This window comes from Talpa europaea (genome assembly GCF_964194135.1).
Source record: "Talpa europaea genome assembly, chromosome: 14".
NCBI lineage: Eukaryota > Metazoa > Chordata > Mammalia > Eulipotyphla > Talpidae > Talpa > Talpa europaea.
The window spans coordinates 61,340,623-61,355,742 of record NC_140082.1 but is presented as its reverse complement, the minus strand read 5'-3'; the positions used below and the strand labels follow the sequence as shown (position 1 = coordinate 61,355,742).

The 15,120-nt window shown below is 51.4% G+C and overlaps 2 protein-coding genes across 5 annotated transcripts; both read left to right on the top strand.

The window, feature by feature from the left end:
• Positions 1-620: 620 nt before the first annotated feature.
• On the top strand, positions 621-2,837 carry LOC311184116 (left-right determination factor 2-like; the record flags this gene model as incomplete). 2 transcript variants are annotated; one of them, XM_084253988.1, is made up of 5 exons in its annotated part: positions 621-870; positions 1,401-1,447; positions 1,550-1,647; positions 1,893-2,135; positions 2,474-2,837. In XM_084253988.1, 5 exons carry the CDS (start codon positions 621-623, stop codon positions 2,835-2,837), a joined length of 1,002 nt encoding a protein of 333 aa, XP_084110114.1. The 2 variants fall into 2 exon arrangements, with proteins under 2 accessions (XP_084110114.1, XP_084110113.1); XM_084253987.1 differs by having other exon boundaries at positions 1,401-1,647.
• Positions 2,838-8,966: 6,129 nt separating this feature from the next.
• On the top strand, positions 8,967-13,548 carry PYCR2 (pyrroline-5-carboxylate reductase 2). Of its 3 annotated transcripts, XM_084253357.1 has the most exons (7): positions 8,967-9,120; positions 9,417-9,487; positions 11,525-11,704; positions 11,824-12,045; positions 12,254-12,346; positions 12,656-12,819; positions 13,319-13,548. In XM_084253357.1, the coding sequence occupies exons 1-7, from the start codon at positions 9,054-9,056 to the stop codon at positions 13,479-13,481; spliced, it is 960 nt and encodes a 319-aa protein (XP_084109483.1). In that variant the 5' UTR covers positions 8,967-9,053; the 3' UTR covers positions 13,482-13,548. The 3 variants fall into 3 exon arrangements, with proteins under 3 accessions (XP_084109483.1, XP_084109485.1, XP_084109484.1); XM_084253359.1 differs by lacking the exon at positions 11,824-12,045; XM_084253358.1 differs by lacking the exon at positions 12,254-12,346.
• The last annotated feature ends 1,572 nt before the right edge of the window (positions 13,549-15,120 follow it).

Here is a 15,120-nt window from a genome sequence, read left to right as displayed (position 1 = left end):
AAATTACTTTTCCTAGGACTGCCAACGAGCAACAGATGCTTGTCTTGATTGTACCTAGCTCTCTTCTGCCAGGGAGAATGAGTCCCGAGGTTTGAAGGCGGAATAGTGGAGAGAGTTAACCCAGGTGTTCGGTGAGAGTGCCCAGCACCAGCAGTAATGCAGAATACTGTCCCCCCTTCCTTCAAAATGAACAACCCTACACCCAGACTGGCCTCCAGGAAGATTGAAACAATTGGCTAATGGGATTCCATTCACAGAATAGGCTGGATTTTCATAGACTACTGGGATTGGGCCAGGGAAATTCAATAGGCACTAAAATTATTATTAAGCTTCCAGACTGCAGTGGCCAGAGGCCCCAGGTTTGTGTGGCATCCAGACAGCCCTTTGTGCCCTTTCTAGACAGCCCCCTCCCCAGGGCACAAGGATCTGTCTGGCTGCTGAGCTCCCAGGAGGTCTGAGGGGTGTGACCTCCCTCCCCACTCCCTCCTCCCATCACCCAGGCCAGCCCAGGGCTGGCTATAAAGCTGGCCCAGCCTGGCTCTCAGCACGCCCAGCTGGGACCCTCCTGAAGCCTCCTCCAGGGACTCCTCTGCCTGCCCCTCCTCCTCCTGAGCAGCTCCATGAGGCCCCTGTGGCTCTGCTGGGCACTCTGGGTGCTCCCCCTGGCTGGCCCCGGGGCAGCCCTGACCGAGGAGCAGATCCTGGGCAGTCTGCTACAGCAGCTGCACCTCAGTGAGGTGCCCATCCTGGACAAGGCTGACATGGACAAAATGGTGACTCCTGCCCATGTGAGGGCCCAGTACGTGGCCCTGCTGCAGCGCAGCCATGGGGCTCACTCCCGAGGGAAGAGGTTCAGCCAGCGCTTCCGAGGTGAGGCCTCCCTCCCTGCTGCATCCTGGCCCTGGGTGTGGTTGTGGTGATGAGCCAAGACTCCATGTACCATGCACCCATCTGGTGGCCCAGGGCCCACGGGGCAGTGACAAGGGACCATAGGCTATGAGGAGGGCTGGGCCCAGGGCCCCTGTCTCTGTCAGCACTGAGGATCCCACGCTTCAGGCCAGGAGGAGCTGGGCCAGGCTGACCTGCTGCCAGTGCCAGAGCATCAGAGGAGAAGCAGGGCAGTGGGAGTGGGTGGTGTGGCAAGAACCTTGGCTCAGCCTCAAAGAGGCACAGCAGAGTGAGGGCTCCTTGGGTTCTGCCTCCAGGAGGCCACTACCAGCTGCCCCTTCCTGGTGAGTGGAGACTGTTACCAACAAGGTCCCAGATCCCAGGGGGAGTTTTGGGTAACTGGACTTGGCCCAGGGGCTGTGCTCCCCCACTTGGCCCTCCCCCTCAGTGCCCCTGGTGCTCAGCGCTCCCGTGGGGCCTGAAGAGGCCCCCTGACATTGCTGTGTCCCCAGAGGTGGCCGGCAGGTTCCTGGTATCAGAAGCCTCCACATACCTGCTGGTGTTTGGCATGGAGCAGCGGCTGCCGCCCCACAGCGAGCTGGTGCAGGCCGTTCTGCGCCTGTTCCAGGAGCCTGTGCCCAAGGCCGTGCTGCGCAAGCAGGAGCGTCTGTCCCCGCACAGCGCCAGGGCCCGGGTCACCGTGGAGTGGCTGCATGTGCGTGCTGATGGCTCCAACCGCACCTCCCTCATCGACTCCAGGTGGAGAGGTCACGGCTGGGGAGTGCAGGGGGAGTGGGGAGTGGAGAAGAGGTTGGGCCCAGCGTGTGTGTGTGTGTGTGTGTGTGTGTGGGGGGGGGGGGGGTGGAGGTGTGGGGGTGTGGAAGGGGGCGGGGACTGTTGCTGCCTGGCCCCTTAGGGAGGCAGGTGGGAGAGGCATGCTGCCCACCACCCCAGCCAGCCCCAGTCCCCAGGTCTCAGCGCTGTCTCCTGTCTCCTTGTGGCAGGCTGGTGTCCCTCCACGACAGCGGCTGGAAGACCTTCGATGTGACCGAGGCTGTGAACTTCTGGCAGCAGCTGAGCAGGCCCCAGCAGCCCCTGCTGCTGCAGGTGTCTGTGCAGAGGGAGCACCTGGGCCCACTGGCCTCCAGCGCCCATAAGCTGGTCCGCTTCGCCTCCCAGAGGCCGTGGGGCACAGGGCCTGCCGAGCCCCAGCTAGAGCTGCACACCCTGGACCTCAGGGACTACGGGTGGGTGCTGTGGCTCAGACGGGTGAACCCCATGAACACACAAATAGGGGATAAAACTGCCACTGAAAGAGCTTGTCCTGGTGCTAGGGTTATGAATGACTGTGTAAAATTTCTCCAGGGACTCTTAGGAGGAATAGCAGTCCGTGTTACTTGTTTGGGGTTCTTTCTAGTTCTTTATCCTACTCACAAATGTCTAGCTTTGCACCTGAGGACTTAAGGGGGACAGATCATAAATCTCTCTTCCAGATGCTCCCTTCCCCACCCCACCCCCCAACTGGGCCCTGGGTGACCTCAGGTCCCCCAACTGACCTCTGAACCTGTTTTTTCTTGTCCCACAGAGCCCAGGGCAATTGTGACACTGAGGTGCCCGTGATGGAGGGCACCCGCTGTTGCCGCCAGGAGATGTACATTGACCTGCAGGGGATGAAGTGGGCTGAGAACTGGGTCCTGGAACCCCCGGGCTTCCTGGCCTATGAGTGCGTGGGCACCTGCCAGCAGCCCCCGGAACCCCAGAACTTCAGGTGGCCATTTTTGGGCCCGCGGCAGTGCATTGCCTCAGAGACCACCTCGCTGCCCATGATTGTTAGCATCAAAGAGGGGGGTCAAGCCAGGCCCCAGGTGGTCAGCCTGCCCAACATGAGGGTGCAGAAATGCAGCTGTGCCTGGGATGGGGCGCTGGTGCCAAGGAAGCTGGAACCATAGGTGTGGGGTGTGGCCACCGTGCCTGAGACTGGACATGTACAGGTCTTAAAGTAGGTCTTAACTTTCTGCTTAGCAAGTTACGTTTTGTCCCAATTGTGTGCTCCTGTTTGTCCTTTCCTGAGCATTTTTCCATATCTTGTCTTCCATCCCATTACCCTCCCTAAGCACTTACAAGAGTAATCCAATCTGGACTGCAGAGCTCCAACAGGGAAATTCAGTCTGCTTTTTAGAGGTCAAGCATGAACAGATTGTCAGTTGGGAGTTTCTCTTCCCTGACAAATTCCCAGCTGAGTACCAAACAATACAACCCTGTCATGGGAACTGATTTATTCTAGTGCATGTTAAATTAAAGCCAACAATCCCTTTGTTTTTTTACTAGGTAGGAAGGTCTAAAATAGAAAGCCACCCCCAAACTACAAACTAACAAATTAAAACAAAAAACAAACAGAAAGTAAAGAAGCCTCAACCTCACCTCTCCTTGGCTCCCTGGACCAAGCTTTGTGCACAATCAGGTTATTTTGGCCACTGTTTTAGAGAACCTATCACTAGAACACACACACACACACTTTTCTTTTTCATTTAGCAAAAAAAAAAAAAAAAAAGAATTAATGTAGATAATCTGCTGAAATAAAATAAGTGGTTTCACTGTGTGTCTCTGTATTTCATTTCTAGTATTCCTTACATAGAAGGGAGAAATAATGGGCAATGAGAGCATCGTGATCTGAAGAAAGGTGGTAACCACAGACCCCCAAATTCTAGGGAGACACAGAGGCTGCAATAACTACATTTAGATTATGCTTTCATTTATAATATTTATATCCTCCCCAACTCTCATTGTCAAAATGGTGTAATAAACAACCACTCACATCTCCATCTTTGGGGCTGCTTCTCAACAGCGGCAGGTGGGAAAGCAGGTTACGAAGCCCTTATGTGGGGAGCAGGAACAAGTCTTTATTATGAGGCAGCAGGAGATAAACAGGGACCAAAAGCTGCGGTGTTTAGCAGTGGCAGCCCCCCTAGGCTCCAGCAGCAGCAGTGGCCTCATACCCCGTGGGTGGACCCCTGGAAGGGCCCCATTAGCTTTTTTTTTTTTTTTAATAAATGATTTTTTTAAAAGATTTATTTATTTATTTATACATGCACTGGGTACAGTCAGAAGCGCGGGAGGGTGAGAGAATTCACCAGAGCCAGAGCGGGGAGCAGAGCAGGCAGAGGGACCGAAGTACACTGCTGAGGGGAGCAGCGGGCGTAGCAGGAGAGGTCTGTGCGCCATGTGGGACCCTCCTCCAGTGGCCGGGGAGCAGCCGGGGATTGAACCGGCGCTGCAAAGGCTGCGGGCAGCTTCTCAACCCAGCGCTCAACCGCTGCGCCACCGGGGAGGCCCCCCATTAGCTTTTATATGTTTACAGGCAAAGCCCCCACAAGGCCAAGTTTAGACCTGGTTTACAGGAGTATGTTCGTGCAGTAAACTTTCCAAGATTACATAGTATTTACTGCTCTCCACACATGTAGACTACATCTCAAGGCTACATGTTATCTACTAGGCCACCTGTGCTGAAGGTCATGGCTTAAAAAGTCTGAGAAATGCAGAAAAATTTTCCCACCTCTTTAGAAAGCATTTTAAGCTTTGCAATAGAGGATATGGGGACAGGGTGCGCTGGCAGTGGTATGGTTAGCAAACTAATATTTATTGAGCAGTCACTATGAACCAGGAAGCTGTGCTAACGGATTTCACATACATTACTGAATTCTTGCAACTATTCCTTGAGATAAGCATTTTTCCCATTTTTCCCCCAAATGAAATAAACGTAGATCTGTTGAGTCTCTACCTTACAGAATGGGTTATAAACTTTCCACCTCACATCCCAGTGAGTGTGCTCTGCTGATGACACAGATGTTAGGTTAAAATATCATTTGGTAGTTGCCACATCTGGCAATTCCCCTGCATTTATCTTTCCCAGTCAGTTGCGTTTCCTTATGCCTATGAATTCTTTATTTTTACCCACAAGGCTAACTAATAGCAACTGAATAGCATAGGAAGAATGGAGGTAGTCTTTGGACAGGATTTGAGGACTTGCCAAAAATATTGTTGGAAGTAGTGGGAGAGGATTTGGCTCTGACATCAGACATCCAAAGAATGACCCCTTTCCACTGTGGTACCAGGACAGCTGCTTTCTCTACAAGGATATCAATATCAACTGGAGAATTCTACCAGCTACTCAGTCACCTCTCTGTGGCTTTGAAAGGTCTCTGGATTTCCAATCAATAACAAGGATTGCTTGTTCACACGTGAGCTAAAAAATATCCAGGAGATTGGCTTCATTTCAAAATGTAAGGATATGCTCTTCAGCACAGGGAGAGTGTTCTCAAGTAAATCATGCCCTAGTCCTTGGAACCTGTGATTATATTGTTACATGACAAAGGAGATGTTGCATATACAATTGAGGTTTGACTTGAAAATAGGGATATTAGCTTTAATTATCTAGGTGCATTCGATCTAATCAAATGATCCTTTTGAAGGAGAGAACTTTCTCTAACTGGAAGCAGGAGAGAGGAGGCAGAAGAAGAGGTTGGAGATATCTGAAGCATGAGAAGGACTCAACTTGCCATTGTTGCCTTGAAGATAATGGGGTGCCATCAGCCAGCGTATATGAATGACCTCTAGAAGAGAGGACAATCTCCAGTTAACAGTCCCCAAAGAAAGGGAACCTTAAACTTACAGACACATGGAGCCAAAATTTGCCAAGAATGGAAATCAATCTGGAAGTCAGTTCTCCCAAAGCCTCCAGAGAAGAGCCTAGATAAGCTGTCTTGATTTGAACTGCAGAACCTGGAGCAGAGAAAGAAGCTGGGCCCACTCAGATTCCTGACCCACAAAATAGCCAATCTTGCAGTGAATTATTATGGCAAACTAATAGATAGTATATCAAATCCCATTAGAAGTATGATGTCATTACATTTTTTTCATTCAAAAGATTAAGTAACATCAAAGATGATAATTTTGAATGAATTGAAAACCACCAATAATCCCACCAGCCTAAAACAAAATTATTTGTTTTTACATATCTTCTGTTTACATACAAAATGATCTATTGGGCCTCCTTGGTGGCGCAAGAAGTTAAGACACAGCCTGTGAAGCTATTGGCAGCACTGCAGAGCGAGTTCAATCCCCCGCCAGCCAGGGAGCAACCCACATGGCACAGCAGACCTCTCCTGTTCCTCCCACTGCTCCCCTCAGCAGTGTGTTTCAGTGGATCTGCCTGTTCTGTTCCCCACTCTGTCTCTGGTGAATCCTCTCACCATCCACACCTCTGGTCTGTACCCCAGCTCTTATATATAAATAAATAAATCTTTAAAAAAATATATTTACATACAACATGAGCACATACTTGTTATAAAAACAAGCTTAACATGTGCCTTACTGCATAGGAAAAACAAGTGTAGGGTTAAACTCCAAGAATCACATTGGTTTTCCTTGGGCAGTGGGATTCAAGGTAATGCTCATGTTCCCATTTGATCTAATTCTGTTTTATTTTCTACAATTTACATGGATTAACGGTGTAATAACAAAAATATAAATACCTGCAAAAAATGTGCCTCCCTGGAAAGGTTCCTAAATCAGGAAGGATTAGGGGGCAAGGGAACTTGTCATCTGCTTAGGTGTGTACAAATAGAAAAAAAACAGGCCCCAGACAGAGTCCTTCATGCAGGCTGCCCACCCCCACCCCAGACGTAATACCTATTACAGTTTCAACCTTTCCCAAAAGTGTAATCCTAAACTTATCAATCTGGAATTTCCTAATTAGCACCAGTGAGATAATCTGCACACGACCCCCTACCTTCCTCTGGTTTCCTTTCTAAGGCTCTGGAGGCCTCACATTTCATCTCTGTTGAGAAAATGCTGAGGTAGGAGATACCCAGCAACCAGGTAAAGGATGGATATGTATAAGGGGCCTGACAGGAGATATCAGTGCCCCCTTCACCCAACACACGCCCCCTACCCCATCTTGGCTTTGGCATAAACTCTTCCGTGAGAGGCTAGAGCCAGAGAGCAGAAGCAGAAGGGGCCTGCAGTCTCCTAAATCGACTAAGGGCAGCTCAAGTACCCCTCAGAGGAACAGGCAGCACTGGGAAGCTGTGGACAAGGGTGGCTCCCAACTTTCCTGTTGCTTGACAAGACTCCTCTGCAGTAAGGTAGAATAAGGCTAGGTGGAGGCGTGTTAGAGATGAGTGAAAAAGAAAAAGGGAAGGGAAGGGTGGCGAAAGGGGTAAAGTCTCAGCACTGTGAAGCTATCCGCAGCCACTGCAGCACCGTCCCTGGGAGCCAAACCACATGGCGCAGCAGACCTCTCCTGTCTCGCCCGCTGCTCCCCTCAGCAGTGTATGTCAGTGTATGCCTGTTCTGTTCCCCACTCTGTCTCTGGTGAATCCTCTCACTCCCTGCACCTCTGGCCTGTACCCCAGTTCTTCTACATAAAAATAAATAAAACCTTAAAAAAAAAAAAAGAAAGGAAGAATGCTGGCAGTGTGGATTCTATTTCCAGTTTCTGGGGTCCTCATGATGTCAGTGTTCCTCCTAGTTAGCGTGCTCCCCTGTACCTTCCCAAGGGTACACCCTTCCTTCAGCTAGTTTAAATTTCTGAAGTCACAGTACATGCTGGTAACCTGCAACCGTGCTGATAACCCAGAAATCTCATATAGAGGACCTCACTAAGTTAATATTTAAGTAGTGTTATCAAGTAGTATGAATTATAACTCAAAAATTAATATGATTTAATATTACAGGGACTTCTGTCTGTTTTGTTCAGGGTTGTACCCCCAGAGCCTAGTTTAGTAAATGTATATTGAGTGAATTAATAATGATGGTCTTTGAGGGAATGGTTAAATAAATATAGTGCACGTATCTGATGGAATGCTAAGTAGTCACAAAGATCTTTTAAATAACTTCAGTGACACTGGACAATGCTTATCATATATGTAGTACAAACATTTCAAAACTGTTTATCATTTATTTCAACAATGGAATAAATGCACAGATTGTAACAGTGCAAGGAACTATGATTATGAGACAGGATTTTGACTTTCTTTTACTTTTTCAGTATTTTCCACAATATGCATGTATTACTTTTCTAATAGAAAATATAGAAATATTATTTTGTTTTATTAGTAAATGGTTGTAAATATCTGGTCCCGACTCTAAAGGGTGCAGAGACAGGGCCCGTATTTGCTCAGGAGAGGGATCAACCAAAGGAAAAAGGAAAATTACAGAGCGGCCCCTGCTGGGGGAGCGGGCGCAGATTACAGGGAAAGGACTGTAGAAAAGTGGAGAAAGTTCTCTCTGGGCTCCCGAGTTCTCCGGGGACACCTTACGTTTCTGTATGTTTCTGTCACCTGCTCCCCATGATTCTTTACTTACACCCAGTACTGATGGAAAAGGAAACATCACATTGGAGGAGCTTTTAAATGCAAGTTGTGGTGGGAGGGACTGAAAGTCTCAGCCCTCCCTTAGACGTTGGCCAGTCCGATCTTTCCTTAAACAGAGGAACCAACCCTATTTGCATCAATTCCGGAGGGCCATGCAAATTCACATAAATAAACCGTGTTTGCACCGTACCGTACCCGCGTGGCCCGGACCAAGCAGAAGTCGGGGGTCTCCCAGCTCCAACCCGGCCAATCCCGGCGCCCTGGGAGGCGCCTGGGCCCCACGGTCCGCGCTCCAGCCCGGCCTGAAGCCCCCAGCAGAGCCCCCTTCACCCCTTCAAACGGCATCCTGGGGCCACCCTGCGCCGCCGGGGCGGCTGCGCGCCGGAACCAGAAACACGATTTGCCGAACCTCGTCCCAGCCTCCCACCCGGGACCAGCCGGACCCCGAACTCAGCCCCGGGCGGGGCGGGGGCGGGGGCGGGGCGCACCGCGGGCGGAAATCCCGGCCTCCCGCGCGGCGGCCGCGCCGGCGCCGCCAACCCGACGCGCGGGGCGGGCGCAGGCCGGGCCCGTCACAGCCGCGGCGCCGGCGCCCCCGGCTGCGGATTGGCCGTCGCGGGAGCGGCCGCGTGGCGCCCGGGCGCGGCGGGGAGGGGCGCGGATCTGGCTGCGGGCGCTGGCGCCGGAGGCCGCGGGGCCGCCTGTGCTCTCGCGCCGGTTACCCTGCCCGGGAGCCCTCCGAGCCCAGCCGGGCCGATCCCTGCGGCCGCCGCCGCGCGCGGAGCCGGCACCATGAGCGTGGGCTTCATCGGCGCGGGCCAGCTGGCCTGTGCGCTGGCGCGGGGCTTCACGGCCGCAGGCGAGCGCGGGGGGCGGGGGCGCGGGCGGCCCCGGCCTCGCCGGTGGACGGTCTTCTCCCCGCCAGCGTGATGGATGCGGGAATGAATTACGGGGCAGTTGCGTTTTTTTGCATTTGGTGGGGGAGATGAGTCTCCCTTAAGTAGCCGAGAGAGTCTTTTGTTGGCGTAAGGGGTTGAAGGGGAGGCGCGGAGGGGACCATATGTCAGAGCCTGAGGGTTTTGTTTTTGCTTTCCTTGGAAATGGTGGCAACAGGCTGGGCCATGATCCCCTGTTTAAAAGCCCTGTCTTCTACAGGCATCCTGTCGGCTCACAAAATAATAGCCAGCTCCCCAGAAATGGATCTGCCCACTGTGTCCTCTCTCAGGGTAAGTGGGGAAGTGGGTGGAAACCCAGGGGAAGGGTGGTCTGAGAGAGGTCTGGCCCCTGTGCTGGTCTTCCTCGGCGCTGACCTGCCTGCCAGGAATTCCACTATCTCCACCGTCCCTGGGGCAGTTCAGTGTGGTGGGCGCAACAGGCAGTGCCCAGCATGTGGCTTCAAAACCACACACTGGGGTGGTTGGAAGATTAATTTAGGTAATTATGTGTGGAAGGCACCGGACAGGTAGTAGGTATCCCGGAAATTCAGATTGTCCTCGATTTACTGTGGGGCTACTTCCCAATAAACCCATCCTGAGTTGAAGCTGTCATAAATTGGAAGTGTATTTAATACACTTAACAAACGTCCTACTTTAAATGTGCTTGGAACACTATATTAGCCTGTAGTTGAGCAGAATCTTCTAACACGATGCCTATTTTATAACAAAGGGTTGGCTATCATTTTTTTTTTTTTAAAGATTTATTTTATTGGGGCCTCCCTGGTGGTGCAAGGGGTTAAGCACCATACTATGAAGCAATCCGCAGCCTCTACAAGCACAAGTTCCATCCTGGCTGGCCAGAGAGAAACTCATATGGCGAAGCAGATCTCTCCTGTCTCGCCTGCTGCTTCCCTCAGCAGTGTATTTCAGCCAATCTGCATGTTCTGCTCCCTACTCTGCCTCTGGTGAATCCTCTTACTCCCCCCCCCTCTGGCCTGTACCCCAGCTGTATGCATAAATACATCATCTCCCCCACCAAAGGCATTTATGCATACAAGATAGGGGTCTAGGCCAGAGGTGTGGGGGATGAGAGGATTCACCCCAGGCAGAGTGGGGAACAGAACAGGCAGAGTGGGGAACAGAACAGGCAGACTGACTGAAAGACACTGCTGAGGCATGCAGCTGGCAAGACAGGAGAGGTCTGCTGCGCCATGTGGCTTAGTTCCTGGAGGAGGGACTCAAACTCATGCCACAGTGGCTGGAGATAGCTTGATTGTGCTGAGACTTTAACCCCTGAGCCACCAGGGAGGTCCAGGACTGGCTATCTTATGTAATTTACTGAATACTGCAATGAGAGTGAAAACCAGTCTATGGAGTGTCAGCTGTTCACCCTCATGATCAAGTGTCAGCTGTGTCTCTGTGCTGATGCCGGGCGTCAGAGAGCCTCGCCTCTGCTTGCCCAGCAAAAGATCAAAATTCAGAATTTGAAGTACTGTTTCTACTGAATGCATATTGCTTTCACATCGTCTTAAAGTTGAAAAAATGGCTGGTTATTAAGCCGGCGACACGTTGTACTTGTTTTTCTTCATTAACTGATTGTATGACTTTAAAGTCTTCATCCACTCTGAAGCTCACTTTTCCTGATTTATATAAGGTGGAGGCCACAATAGCCACTTTGCTGAGTTATTCTGAGCATAAATAAGAGGAAAGAACCTGGAGTCAGTTTCTCTCCAAAAACAAAGAATATCCCAAGTCTTCACCCAAACCTGGGTGGTCTGGACGACTTTGTCTAATGAGGGGGAAGACAGGCAGTGTCTGTGTCTAGGATGGGGCATGTTCCTGGCACTGGAGGGTCCTGCTTTTCTGTCTGAGAAGTGCATCTAGAGATGGGTGTCTGCCAACTGGCCCCGGACCCATAGGAGCCACGCAGTCTGATGAGCAAGCAGCCAGGCTTGCGGTTGGGCATGACCATTAGGTTCTAGCATTTCACCTTTGTCTTTGACACTTTCCAGCCATGGAGCCTTCTGGCCATGGGTTCCTTTGGGTGCCAGAGGGTTGGTGGGAATGAGGGAGTAACTTGTCCCTCATTTCTGTTTCCCATGGAGTTTTCTGGTTCCCATGAAGTAACTTGCCAGTGCCCAGCACCTGTGCTCATTTGCCCGCGTAATTGGAAAACTTGGTGCCAGTGGAGGTAGAGGCAGACCCTGTGAGGACAGGGCAGGGAATTCCTGCCTGCAGTGCATAGTGGGCTTGCTGGGGTTTTGGCTGCTTTTTGGGAGGGCCTGAGCCTAGGAAGGCTGCCCCAGCACTGTGAATCTCCTCCGACAGAAAATGGGTGTGAACCTGACCCGGAGCAACAAGGAGACAGTGAAGCACAGTGACGTCCTGTTCCTGGCTGTGAAGCCGCACATCATCCCCTTCATCCTGGATGAGATTGGGGCTGACGTCCAGGCCAGGCATATCGTGGTCTCGTGTGCCGCCGGTGTCACCATCAGCTCTGTGGAGAAGGTACCCATGTCAGCCCTGATGCCATGTGTTGAGAGGAATGGCCTGGGAGTGGCAGCTGAGGGGTGGGTGCTGGTGGGGACTGTGTCCCGGCAACTTACTTGCCCTCTACCTTGCTCCAGAAGCTGATGGCGTTCCAGCCAGCCCCCAAAGTGATTCGCTGCATGACCAACACACCTGTGGTCGTGCGGGAGGGTGCCACCGTGTATGCCACAGGCACGCATGCCCTAGTGGAAGATGGACAGCTCCTGGAGCAGCTCATGAGCAGCGTGGGCTTCTGCACAGAAGTGGAGGAGGACCTGATTGACGCCGTCACAGGGCTCAGTGGTAGTGGGCCTGCCTATGTGAGCCCCTCAGATCCTCACTCTACCTTCCAGGGACCAAGAGAGCAAATGGGCTGGCAGGCAGGATTGGGCTGGGGGTGTTGCCTGCCTCTAGGGTGCAGCTCACTGGTGGAGGAGGCTGATCCTTGGAACTAGTTCCAGACATTAGCAAGACCCTGGGCAGCGCCCTTGAGTGGTAGTGCTTGCTGCTTAATGAGTGTCTCCACAGGCGTTCATGGCCTTGGATGCACTGGCTGATGGAGGAGTGAAGATGGGCCTACCTCGGCGCTTGGCTGTCCGACTGGGGGCCCAGGCCTTGCTGGTCAGTATCTACGCCCCTGCATGCTCTGGCCTAGGGGGTAGAATGATTTTTTTCCCTAAATTATGTTTACTGAGGTCAAGTAGATTTTCATCTTTGTATCTACTCTGGGAGTTATAGGTTCAAACCTCTACAGTTGTATACTTTCACATCCAGCCCACCACCAATGCCAAGAAGGGGTTTTGTTGCTGAGCTGGGGGCAGGGGTTGGTTGGGAAGCTGCACTAGGGATTGGGGCAGAGCAGTGGGTGTGAAGAAACCTGTCCCAACGTGCCTGGCAGCTTTCTTCTCTAATCCTCCCTTCCTGCCACAGGGGGCTGCCAAGATGCTGCTAGACTCGGAGCAGCATCCAGGACAGCTCAAGGACAATGTCTGCTCTCCAGGAGGGGCCACCATCCATGCCCTGCACTTCCTGGAGAGTGGGGGCTTCCGCTCTCTGCTCATCAATGCAGTTGAGGCTTCCTGCATCCGAACAAGGTGGGTCACTTTCTTTTTAAGCCCTAGGCCTTCGGTTCCCAGCCAGCTTCTGGCCTGGTTTTGATAGTCTTGCAGAACCTTCTGTTTGGCCCATTGGGGGAGTCTACTCAGTTAATAAGCCAGGTCTTACTAGATTTATTTCTCTAACGGTTTGTAGGTGTTTAATTCTCACTGTGGTTCTGATACTTGGGATTATGTATGAGGATGTTGGGGCTCAGAGAGTTTTCCCAAGGTCAGATAGCTAATAAGTGATGGAGACAGGATTTAACTTCACCTCTGTGTATGGGAAATCATACCACATATGATCCAGGTACCACTTCAAACACTACATCTGTACCCATACTTAATTTAGTGGACTTCTGAGAAATTTTGGGGAACATTTGGTTTGGGGTTCTACTTTTTGGTGGTAGCAAGGCAACAGGGCTCGGGGGTTGTGTACATGGGGAAGCCTTGTGAAGGAAGCTCTGACTCTTCAACCCTTGTGGGGTTTTGTTTGCAGAGAGCTGCAGTCCATGGCTGACCAGGAAAAGATCTCTCCAGCTGCCCTCAAGAAGACCCTCTTGGACAGAGTGAAACTGGAATCTCCCACGGTGTCTACAATGACCCCCTCCAGCCCAGGGATGCTCCTCACAAGAAATCCAGCCCCGGAAAGCAAGGACTAAGGCACCTGTGCCCTTCTCTGTGACCAGAGCCCTTGACTGAGGGGCTGCGCAGGGAGATGGCAGGTTCGGGTGGTGTTCGGGTCCTTGTGATAAAATCTTAAATCTGTTCAGACCAAGACTACCAGTTTCCTCTGATTCATGGTGGAAGGTGCTACGAGGGGATGTCAGTGCCGTCAGCCAGACACAGCCCTGCACAGCTCCCGCTGTAGGAGGAGGGAGAGACAGGGTGGCCTGGGGAAGTCCCCAACTGGAACCCAAAGCAGGGCAGTTTGATGCCAACTGAAGGAGGTGAGAGGCACAAAACCTGACAATAATAATAAATTATTTTAATACATGGAAAAGAAGCAAGCAGCTTAGAGCCGTCACAATCAGAAATACATGAAATGAGATGATGCTTGTATTTAACTCTTGTTTTGTAGGTGTACTGTTTAAAATGTGTTATTCAGTGCTGCAAAATTTAGCTCCTTGAATAAAGTTTTAATTTTTTTCTAAATGCTGCTTTTCTTATGCTCTCTGTTGTCATTGTTCTAGAGAATTCTGACGCCCTAGTGTAAGTAGAAATGAGGAAATGTGGGGCCAGGCCCTGAGAGCTATAATGACACTGTTCCACCCTAGCCCCTGGGTCAGGGTTTGGAGATTTTGTTCTAAGGTGGGCCAGGGTGGGGTGGTGCTGCAGCCAATACACCAAGGAGGAAGCTGCTTGCTTCCTTGTGGGCCAGGCAACTTGCTAAGCATTGACTCCAGCTGCCCTCTTCATTGGGCTATTCTTTTTCTAGAAGATGCCCAGTAAGCAGGTTGCTTACTCCAGTTGAGCTGCTGGTCAATGGTGGAAGCATCTGTGTTCTCAGCCACTGGCTCTCCCGCCCCCCCCCCCAGCAGCTGAGGCTGGATGTGCTGCTCACATAGCTGGACCCAGCCTGTGATTTACTCATGTAGGCTGTATGCCTGGTGCTTGTCTGGAGGAGCCCACCGTTGGCGGCATTGGCATCAGCCTCAGCTCTGGGCTCAAATCTTAGCCTCTACCTCTTAGAACTAGACAACCTACAGAAGTTATGAATATCTCTAACCTCAAGGTTTCATCAAAAGGTCCTGGTATGAAATGAGACAATGGGCAGTTGCTCAACAGAACATGTACAATGAAGTGGACCCCTCATAAGTGGCACTACCTCCCGCTGAGAAGCAGGGAGAGCCTTCCCTTCCCCCACCCAGGGCTGCCCTGGCTCCAACACCGAACAACCCATGGGAAAGTTTCATTTCTATGGAGCCAGAATGACAAATATAACAACTCAAAAACCCTTCATTTTGAAGCACGAGTCTATAGAAGGCCCTTTGCAAAACCTTTCTGTCAAATCTCATTATGACCTTAAGAATAGCCTTAAGGACCTCCCTGGTGGCACAGGGGTTAAAGACAGTGCTATCAAGGCTAGGGAGCAACCCACATGGTGCAGCAGACCTCTCCTGCCTCACCTGCTGCTCCCCTCAGCAGTGTACTTAAGTAGATCTGCCTGTTCTGCCCCTACTCTTTCTGGGGAATCCTATCACCCCCTCCCCCACCTCTGGCTTACACCCCAGTTCTTGTATGCATAAATAAATAAATCTTTAAAAAAAAGTAGCTTTAAATCTGGGGTCTCCCTGGTGG